General features: G+C 49.3%; 1 protein-coding gene across 1 annotated transcript; it reads left to right on the top strand.

The window, feature by feature from the left end:
- The first annotated feature begins 237 nt into the window (after positions 1-237).
- Positions 238-4,209, top strand: LOC132241699 (ral guanine nucleotide dissociation stimulator-like). Its single transcript, XM_059710626.1, has 7 exons — positions 238-253; positions 376-635; positions 1,395-1,610; positions 1,960-2,063; positions 2,527-2,596; positions 3,605-3,667; positions 4,099-4,209. Exons 1-7 carry the CDS (start codon positions 238-240, stop codon positions 4,207-4,209), a joined length of 840 nt encoding a protein of 279 aa, XP_059566609.1.
- The last annotated feature ends 6,384 nt before the right edge of the window (positions 4,210-10,593 follow it).

Below are 10,593 nucleotides of genomic sequence, written 5' to 3'. Positions count from 1 at the left end.
TTGCCCACCTGCCTCTCTCCAGAGCCACCGCTTCTATGATGGGAACCTGGCCGGACCAGCTACAATATTTGGGCCAGCCCCTCATTTCTCCCTGGTTCCTCCTGAAGGAGGCCTTGGTGCTGCACCGCCGCCCTGCCCCACACCCGGTGGGCCTTGTGAGAAGTCTTTGGGTGGAGCTGGCGCATCTAGAGCCCACTGAGGCCCAGTGGGAAGGTGCGGGGACTGCAGTCGGGGAAGATGATTGGGGGAGTGGGTAGGGGGTAGGGGTGTTTCAGGGGCCAGAATTCCCTTCAAGGCAGCTGGATCTCTCCTGTCTGTGGAAATGCATGGGAAAATGGGGCATGAGCGAAAACCTGTTTCTTTAACCTGCTCCAGAACCACCTCCAGAGCTCCAGCGCACTCCAGAGCCGGAGGAAGGGCCTGCTCCTGGGCTAGAGCTTGGTCCAGCTGTGGGCGTGCTGGAGCCATCTGGGCCACCAGCTCTGATCGGAGTCCCGCCCACAGAGCCAGCTCCACCCCCAACAACTGCCTACCGCAGGGCTGGGACTCCTAAGCATTTTCTAAGGGAGGAGCAGGTTAACATCCTGACCTTCCCTCCAAGACTGGTGGCCGAGCAACTGACAGCAATGGATGTGGTGAGTGTGGGGCTCTCGGAGTGGGTGGGACAGGCTTTCCCTCTGCCCTTGGCCGCCCCGACCTGCCTGGCCCTGATCCCAACTCCTGTGATCTTGATGCAAATCTCAGCTCCAACACTTTACCACCCATGGGTCCTGGGCAACTTTCTCAACCCCCAGCCTTTGCTGTCCACCTGTGGACAGTGGAGGTGGGCACCCCAGGCCCTGCTGCCCAGAGTGGCTGTGCAGATTCAATGAGGGAGAAGAGACAGAATCCTGGATGGGGCCTGGCCTCTTTTGTGGGGAGGGGCGCTCACTGCGTGCAGCCAGATCCATGGGTTGCTCATCCATGTGCCCATGAGGCTCAGCGGCCTCAGCACTTATTTGTCCCCTGATGTGTGTTTAACTACAAGGCAGACAAACAGCTGTGGTGGTAGCTACCACAGGGGAATGTGCACTGAATGGAGATGCAGACCAGAGGGGTGTCAGGTGCTGGAAGATGCCCCCTTGGGGTGAGCAGCCTTGAGCCACTTCCTGGAGCTTGGAATTAGTGAGGATGGGCTGGAGGCAGATGCCCCTGTCCCTTCCCCAGCAGTGTTGGGTCCTGGGTCATCCAGTGCTGGGTGCCCTCGGTGGACAGAGAGGGACTCCCATGGACTCCAAGGCTCAGGCACATCCTCAGCTTCCTGAGCTTCAGTCTTGTCCCGTGACCCCTTCAGGAGACTGGGGACCCTGAGCCGGGGTGGAGCCAGGCTGGAGACACTGCCCTTTCTCTCCCAGGAGCTGTTCAAGAAGGTGCTGCCCCACCAGTGCCTGGGGTCCGTCTGGTCCCAGAGGAGGAAGCCTGGCAAGGAGCACGTGGCCTCCACTGTCAGTGCCACCATCAGACAATTCAACCACGTGGCCACCTGTGTGATCACCACCTGCCTTGGGGACCCAAGCATGATGGCCCAGGACAGGGCCAAAGTGGTGGAGCACTGGATTAAGGTGGCCAAGGTCTGTTGGGGCAGGCCCAGTAGCGTCCCTATGCGGAGCCTGGAAAAATGCCTCTGCTGCCTGGTCAGCTCTCAGGACTGAGGCCAGAGGTCTGAGCCCAGCACAGCCTCCATGTCCTCTCTACCAGGGATTCGTGCACCTTGATGCCCAGGTGCCTGTGTTGGGAGGCTCACTTGGTACCTGGCTCCTTCCTTGGGTTGAGCTGGGACCCTCCTGGCTGTGAGAGTTGGTCTTTGGCTGCTATACGTGCCCACCCTGAGCATTGGTCCCACCAGGGGGGGTTCATTCGAGGGGGATCGAAGCACCAGCTGCAGCTCCCACCTCACAGCCCATGTCTCCCCTTCCCCAGGAGTGCAGAAGCCTAAGGAACTTCTCCTCCCTGCACGCCATCCTCGCTGCTCTGCAGAGCGTGGCTGTCCATCGTTTGAAGAAAACATGGGGGAAGGTTTCCAGGTGCGGAGGCCTCTCCCATCAGAGGAGGCATGGGGAGGTGTCACCCAAATGTCTCCCAGTGTCCCCTCCCCTCCTGGGAGGCAGCCCACCATGGGGACAGGGACTGGGCTGGTGGGCGGGGTGACTGAGGCTCCCTGGGACTCAGTCCCCTGGCTCCGCTTCAGGAGTCAGTTTGCTCCAATGTCAGAGACGGCACTGAGCCAAATGGGAGATTTTCAAGTGTTTTCAGCACCTGAACCGTGTGCCCAGTTCAAACCCAAACTGGTCAAAACAGAGCTGCTCCATAGATATGGAGAGGGGTCCAACGTGACCCATATGAGAGCCCTGCCCCAGTCCCAGGGAGACCTTCCTGCTCAGAGGAACCCTGAGGCAGTTTGAAACATGACATTGTCAATAAGAATTGGCCCTGAACCCGTCTCCCCCATCTTTCCTAAACATGTCTTTCCTCTTTCCCTCCACTCAGGAAGCGGGCACTGACTATGAAACAACTCTGCATGAAGGACAACATCCTGAGCAGGGAACAGTTCATCAAGGTAGAGGGAGCCTGGAGGTCTGCAGAGGGGAAGGCGTGAGGGAAGGGGGGACTGCCCAGTATGGGGATGTGGTTGTTTGTCACTTGAAGAGTCTGTGAAAATGTTCACCCTCTCGGTCCCAGTTACCAGGAAGAGGGATCTGTTTGGTTTATGGGCAGGCGGTGGGGGGCACTTTCAAGGGCCAGAGGCCCCGTTCATGGCACACAGGGTGGTGGCCATGCTGTTCCAGGACTGGGTGCAGAGCTGGCACATTGAGCGGGTCTCTGGCTTCCATGCTGCCCCCTCCCAATTGCACTTAGCTTCTTTCAGGCTGTGTGGTGAATGGGAGGGTGGGGGAGGTTTCTTCCCCAAACCAGCCCATTCTGTCCTCAGGATGCCAGGGCTCTGCTCCCACTTCTGTCTTCTCCACCCCTGCAAGGGGAGCGCCCTTCCTGCCCAGGATGGGCCCCGCAGGGGATTCCCATGGAAAGGGGAACAAAAGGGCTGCTTGGCCTCGGGTCCTACTGTCTGGGCCAGAGACAGAGGGGTCTGCTCTCTGAGACTTCCCACTGCGCCCCTGGAGCACTCCCTGCCAATCAGTCTCCTTGTGATTGACGCGGGGGGGAGGGTGACCACCCATGCTACAGGCCTCACAGGGTGGTCATGAGTTCAGGACAGAACACGACAGTGCAGAGCTCCCTGGCCTGTGCCACCGGGAGGGCTGAGGGTGAGAACATTGATGACAGGAATGACACTGAGTCCTCAGGAGAACCTGTGAGCTCGGTGGAGGTCTCCCACTTTCCAAAGGAGGGAACGGGTCAAGGAGGCCAGGCCCAAGCCTAAGGTCACACACACCGAGTGAGCGTTGTAGCTGGGAGTCGTCCAGAAGCAGAGCATGCTGCAGTCCGGGTGGCACTGGTACCAGCTGACTTGGGTCAGAGGGCCAGGGTGTGAGGTCAGGGCTGGTGGGGAAATGGGGTGAGGTGAGCATGACCTCAATGACCCTCTCCTCCACCCTGGTGGAACCAGCCTTCCAGGTATGCCACTCTGATGTCCCATGTCCCTGGATCCAAGCTCAGGCTGCCCAAGAAGGTGAGTGAGCCTGTCTGCGGGTGCTTAGGGTCATAGGAGGGGGTTCTATCCTCTCAGCTGGAGGCTTCCAAGTCAAGAAAGGGAGGCCTTCCTCCTCCAGCCCCACCTCCTGTGCCCACAGAACCTGAAGCCCTCCCTTAGAAATGACCCAGAGGAGGGCCTGGGGCAGGTACCTGCAGGCTGGACATGGGGGTGGGTCTGGCCCAGGACCGCTGACCCAGTGACTTGCCCAGAGGTGGTCCAGGGAGCTGACCAAGAGGAGTTCCTGGAGCGTGAGGGAAGGGACAATTGAGTGGAGGCCCGAAGGGACCTGGGCTGCTCCACATGGGAAGCCTGGGTGGCCAGGTGGCTGAGGGTGGGAGGCTTTCAGTAGAGAGCCCGTGGGGCACCAGGGAGCAGGGGCTCATCCCACCCTCACCCTGTTTGTCCAGTGTGTTCCCTTCCTGGGAGAATACCTTAAAGATCTGAAGGTGATGGACAGCATCATGGAGGATGATCAGGAGGTGGGTGACCTGGGGCCTGACTGGGGTGACCAGGATTGACGTTGGGGACAGAGAGCCCCCATCCTGAGCTGTGAGTTCTCAGCACTGCCTTCCCTTGGAGCTGGAGCAATAGGCCCATCATAGTCATCCTTGTCCCCGCTCCTTTGGAGCCCAGAGCCTGGCCTTGATCCCAGTCCTGCCTTTTCCTGCTTCCCATTCCCTCCTGGGACCTGGTGGTAGTGCACCATGAGAAGGTTGGGCATAGGGGGTCAGTCCTAGCTAGGGGGTTCTTTCTCATGGACCTTGGATATCTGCCTTTTAGAAGAGTCAGATCAATTAGCAAAAAAGGAAAAGGTTAGCAGCTGTGGCACAGCCTGCGGGGCTGGGCAGGGAGTGAGAATCATAGACGCCCTGGCCAGCACACTCCTGGGCTCCATGCCCTGCATCTTCCATTTATTGGGAGAGTTTGATATCAGAAGTGGGAGACCCCTGTAGTTGGCGTTTGTGGGGAAGGGGCGTGGAATCAAGGATAAGATCTTGGAGGAAGAGCTGTTAGTGCCCACCTCCGAGCACAGGAAGGGCCTGGATGGAATTAGGGAGAAGGAGGGTGCCCCTGTGTGCAAAGACCCAGGACCAAGCTCCCGCTCCACCCTTCACCCCCTTTTGGGCCATGTCTGCATCCTCTCCTTCCCTCTTGCCTCAGGTGCAGAGAGTTTTGGAGGAGATAGTGCTGCTACAGGAGGCTGCACACAAATACCAAATAGAGCCTGAGGGGCCATTCCAGGCCTGGTTCTGGGCCCAGAAACGGCTCAGTGAAAATGAGAGGTGAGGCCGGGCCGGAGTTGGGCAAGGGCCGGGCTAGACTCTTTCTGCTGGTCGGTCCAGAGAACCTGTGTCCATGGTTCCCTGATTCGCCTCCCCCCAGTCCTTGCTGTGTAGCAATTCCTGGGGCTCCTGACACTGGGAGGGACACCTGAGGTTGGGAGCTCACAGGTGCCACTCTCTCCTGCAGTTACATCTGGTCCTGCCAGCTGGAGCCACAGTCCTAGGTGGCCAGGGGAATACTCACCCACGGAGGCCAACGCATGATACACTGCAGATCGGAAAATTTTTCTCATCATAATATTTATATTTAGATTAAGAATATGTATACAAATATTTATATTTATCTTTGCACCTACCCTAATAATACATGTAAATATACCCTTACACATAGTTCTAAGTAATTTTGGTAGTTTATTTTTGTAAGTTTTAAGAATATTAAAGTTATTTCTTTTTTTTTTTTAAGATTCTTGCATAGTTTGGGAGATGAGAAAAGAACTAGTTTATTGATCTCAAGGGTAGCCATTAAAAGAACAGTAAATTAATATAAAAAGCTAACATATGAAGAAGAATGATGAAAAGACCCCCAAAGTATTTGGAAATTAAACAATCCATTTCTGAAACAATTCATAGAACAAGAAAATATCGAAACAAATAATTTAAGAGACACTACAAACTAAATGATAATAAAAATTTAGAACAAGTAGAGGCTATAAGTGCTCAGAGAAAAATTTACTATCTTAAATGCATACATTTACATATACATATATCTCATATTTTTTATTTCATTGAAATAATATGGTACATATTGCAATGTAACAAATTTTGTCTTTCAACCACTCAAAAAATTTAAAAAGTTAAAAAGAAAAATGTTATGCAGGCACTGGAGTAGAAGCAAGTGAAAACTAAAGAATCAGACAATTTTTCTTTTTCACAAACGTGAAAAGCCACTTCCCCATGATTTTGCCTCTTGCTTATAAATGCCCATTTACGACCTCTGTGGACATTCTTATATGCTAACAACCTACTACAAATGCAGTTCCATCAATGCCAATCTCATGGAAAAAAATGTGAATATACAGCAATAACCAATGTAAACTGAAAACAGTGTTAAAACACATTAGTAATAATGTAAATTATTAACTAAAAATGAAAATATAGAACATCAAAGAACTGATTTACTAATTTACAATGATTCAAAACAGGAAAATGATGGAAATAATTTAGTAGTACTCACCTATCAAAGTCTGACAGCTTATTCGGGTTACACCACTATTTACAGGGAAGTCATTTGCATATACCTGTCCACTCTCATAGGTTATGTTAAGAACAACCTTAAAATAAAGCATCATATACATATGGTTTATAAATGACAACTCTTCATATAAAAATATTAAAGTTATTTCTGAAAAATAATATCTTCTAGTATCTTTTCTCGTGCTTTGTCTTAAATTGTGTAATTTGTCTGTAGTTGATAAACTTAAAATGATTTTGTTTTCAACTTTATGAATCAGTCTTTGATGATCATTGTTGGATAAATGCCTCTGAACTTTTACTCATTTTGAATCAATTCCGGCAAATAAAACTGGTTTCAAAAAATACACATTTTAAATGTTTTGTATGTATGCATTTTGAATTATTTGATCAAATTCCCTTGGAAGTTTGATTGTGATCTCATCAGATTTGTAGACTGGGCTAAGGGGAATTCATTCCCTGGCTCCTTTATCAGGTGTGTATTGATTGCCTCCTATGGATCAGGCACTAGGAGCACGTGCTCAACCCAAAGAGCTTGTCATGATGGCATGTTTGCATGAAGGAGACAGAACCAGCCAGCACATGCATACCGCGAAGTTAGGAGGTGGAGAAACGGGAGCACTTGTGCACTGTTGATAGAATTGTACATCGATACAGCCACTATGGAAAAAAATAAGGAAGTTCCTCAAAAAATTAAAAATAGAACTAGGATACGACCCAGCAATTTCACTTCTGGTTATTTGTAGAAATGCAAAACACTAATCAAAAGATTATGTGTACCTCTGTGTTTATTGCCACTTTAGTTACAAATACCACAGATGTGGAAACAACGTAATGTCCATTGATTGACACTTGAATAAACAAGATCTGGTGCATATATATAGCAGAGTGCTATCCTATCTAATAAAAAGGGAATATGCCCATTCACCATCACACCCTCAGAAGATGGCGGCACCCACAGCCACAAGGTGGCGGCACCCACTCTCCTCAGCCCCACCTCATCCAGCTGGAGTCCCTCAGTCCCCTCAGCCCTGAAGGGGAGGGCAGTTGGGGATGATCATGCCAGCAAAGGAGCAGTTAGGAGTCAATCAAGCAGGCAGGGGAGCAGTTTGTGGGCAATCAGGCAGACAGGCAAGTGCGTGGTTAGGAGCCAGCAATGCCGGATTGTGAGAGGAATGTGCAACTGCTGATTTAGGGATCGGGCTAAACCTGCAGTCGGACATCCCCCAGGGGGTTCCACATTGGAGAGGATGCAGGCTGGGCTGAGAGTCATGCCCTCTCACCTGTCCCCCATGCATAGAGTTTGTGCACCGGGGCTCTAGTTCAATCATCAAAAAGAATGAAGTCTGGACATTTCCAACAACACAGATGGTCTTCCAAGGCATGATGCTAAGTGAGCTAAATTGGACAGAGACAGACAAATACCATCTGATCTTGCTAATATGTGGAATTAAAAAACAAAATAACCTCATAGATACAGATGACCGATTAGTGGCTCCCAGGGCTTGGGTGTTGGTAAAACTGGATAAAGGGGAGTTACAAGTTAAAAAAGGAAAACAAAATGGTGCATTACGAAGCAGCACAAAGACACTGTACTACTGGCTGGTGACTGGTGACCACAAGCAAACAAAACAACAACAAAATACACCTTTTTAAAATAAGAGAAACAAGCTTAAATCAGGTGTCAGCCACATGTGTTTTGAAACTAATGGTGGCAACAACGCCAGACCTCAGGTTCTAAAGGTTATGGGCCAGGTGACGGACAATTTAGACCCAGGGGTTTCCCTCTGTCCTAGAGGCAGAGGGCACATAACCTTGTGAATGTGGGTTCTAATTAAGGGACCTGGCCAAGTGGTCATTTTTTAAATGGAACCCCAGAAACTTGGATTAGCTTAACATCATGTGAAGTTTTGAGCCAGTGGGTGTGAGTCTGTGATAGTAGTTAAACCTCTCCAGAGTTTGCTTGAAAGGTTAGAATTAGATATTGTGGGCCTCACGGTAACCCAGAGAGCCAACGGTTCTTACATCAATGTTTGTACACTGTCTTTCCATTTCTGTAAAAGAAATTCATTGAAAAGGCAATTTCCTGCATCTGTGCAGTGTGCGCAGGACAAGAGAGGAGCAGGTCCCCCAAGGGAACCCCAGTGGCATCTGACAGTTGACAGTTGGACAAAGTTCTAAGCAGGCAAGACCTTTCAACTGTTGAAATTGCTTGTTGGGATTCAGACCAAAGGGGTGATCAGATGCTGGACGATCCCCCTTAGGGTGAGCAGCCGTGAGCCACTTCCTGGCGCTGGGAGTAAGTGAGGATGGGCTGGAGGCAGATGCCCCTGTGCCTTCCCCACCCATCTTGGGTCCTGGGTCATCCAGTGCTGGGTGCCCTCGGTGGACAGAGAGTGACTCCCATGGACTCCAAGGCTCAGGCTCATCCTCAGCTTCCTGAGCTTCAGTCTTGTCCCGTGACCCCTTCATGGGTCTGGGGACCCTGAGATGGGATCTGGCGGGGCTGGTGACACTCCCTGTTCTCCCCAGGAGCTGTTCAAAAGGTGCTGCCTCACCAGTGCCTGGGCTCTGTCTGGTCCCAGAGGAGGAAGCCTGGCAAGGAGCATGTGGCCTCCACTGTCAGTGCCACGGTCAGTTCAATGGTATGGTCGCCTGTGTGATCACCACCTGCCTTGGGGACCCAAGCATGATGGCCCAGGACAGGGCCAAAGTGGTGGAGCATTGTTTTAAGGTGGCCAAGGTCTGTGAGGGGAGGCCCAGCAGCATCCCTACGTGGAGTTTGAATAATTCCTCTGAAGCACAGTGGCTATGTAATATAGCTTGACATCTGCTGCTGTGATCCCTCCAACTTTGTTCTTCGCTCTCAGGATTGCTGTGGCTATTCAGGGTCTTTTTGTGTTCCATATGAAATTTTGAGAGTGTGTTCTAAGTCTGTGAAATATGCCGTTGGTATCTTATGGCAATGCATTGAATTTATAGATTGCTTTGTATGGATATTTAATGTTGATTCTACCAATTCATGAACACAGTATGTTCTTCCATTTGTTTATGTCTTCCTTTATCTCTTTTTTCAATGTTCTGTAGATCTCTGAGTACAGGTCTTTTACCTCCTTAGTTAAATTTATTCCCAGGTACCTTAATATTTTTTGTTGCAATGGTAGATGGCATTGTTTTTTAAGTTTCTCTTTCAGAGAGTTCATTACCAATGTATGAAAAAGCCCAGATTTCTGGGTGTTAATTTTGTTTCCTGCTACATAGGCAAATTCATTTATTATGTCTAGAATTTTTTTCATGGAGTCTATGGGTTTTTCTACGTACAATATCATGCCATCTGTAAATAATGATAGTTTTACTTCTTCTTTTCCAATTTTGATGCCTTTTATTTCTTCTTCTTGTCTGATATCTATGGCTAGCCTCACAGTACTGTGTCAAACAGAAGTGGTGAAAGCGGGCATCCCTGTCTTGTTCCTGTTCTTAGGGGAAATGGTTTTAGTTTTTGCCCATGGAGTATGATGTTGGCTGGAGGTTGGCCATATATGGCCTTTATCATGTTGCGATATGGTCCCTCTCTTCCCACTGTGTTGAGAGTTTTTATCAAAAATGTTAGATTTTTTGGAATGCTTTTTCTTTGTTTATTGGTGTGTTCTTGTGATTTTTGTCCTTCAATTTGTTGATGTGATGTATCACGTTTATTGATTTGTGAATATCGTACCAGCCTTGCATCCCTGCAATAAATCCCACTTAATCATGATGTATGATCTTTGTAATATACTGCTAGGTGCGAGATTTTCTGATGTTGTTTTGTTGAGGATTTTAACATCTATGTTCGTGAGGAATATTGCCTGTAATTCTCTTTCTTTGTAGTGTCTGTATCTGCTTTTGGAATTAGAATAATGCTGGCCTCATAAAAAGAGTTCCTTCCTCTTGAATTTTCTGACCTGCTTTGAGGAGTATAGGTGTTAGTTTTTCTTTGAATGTTTGGAGAAACTCCCCTGTGTAGTTGTCCGGACCTGGGCTTTTGCTTTTTGGGAGATTTTTGAATACTGCTTCTATTTCATCAGTTGCTATTGGCCTCTTCAGGTGTTTGATTCGTCCTGATTCAGTTTTGGGAGATTGCGTTTTTCTGGGGATTTGTCTGTTTCACGGGAATGTGCTTTCAAATATTAAGAGTTCATGTTTAGTGAGCTCAGAATTTGTGTATAAAGCCTTGGAATGATGAGAATAGTGTTTATGTTCACAATTAAGGCTGATTGGATTGGCGTTTTTTTGTGTGAGTCAGTTAAAATGGTGACGATCCCAGTAAATACTTCATAGAAAACTGTCTAATTGTGGTAAAACTATTAAAATACACAATGATAGTTCCCA

This window comes from Myotis daubentonii, chromosome 9, assembly GCF_963259705.1.
Source record: "Myotis daubentonii chromosome 9, mMyoDau2.1, whole genome shotgun sequence".
NCBI lineage: Eukaryota > Metazoa > Chordata > Mammalia > Chiroptera > Vespertilionidae > Myotis > Myotis daubentonii.
Note: the sequence above shows the minus strand (reverse complement) of the source record. Positions and strands in the feature narration are given on the sequence as shown.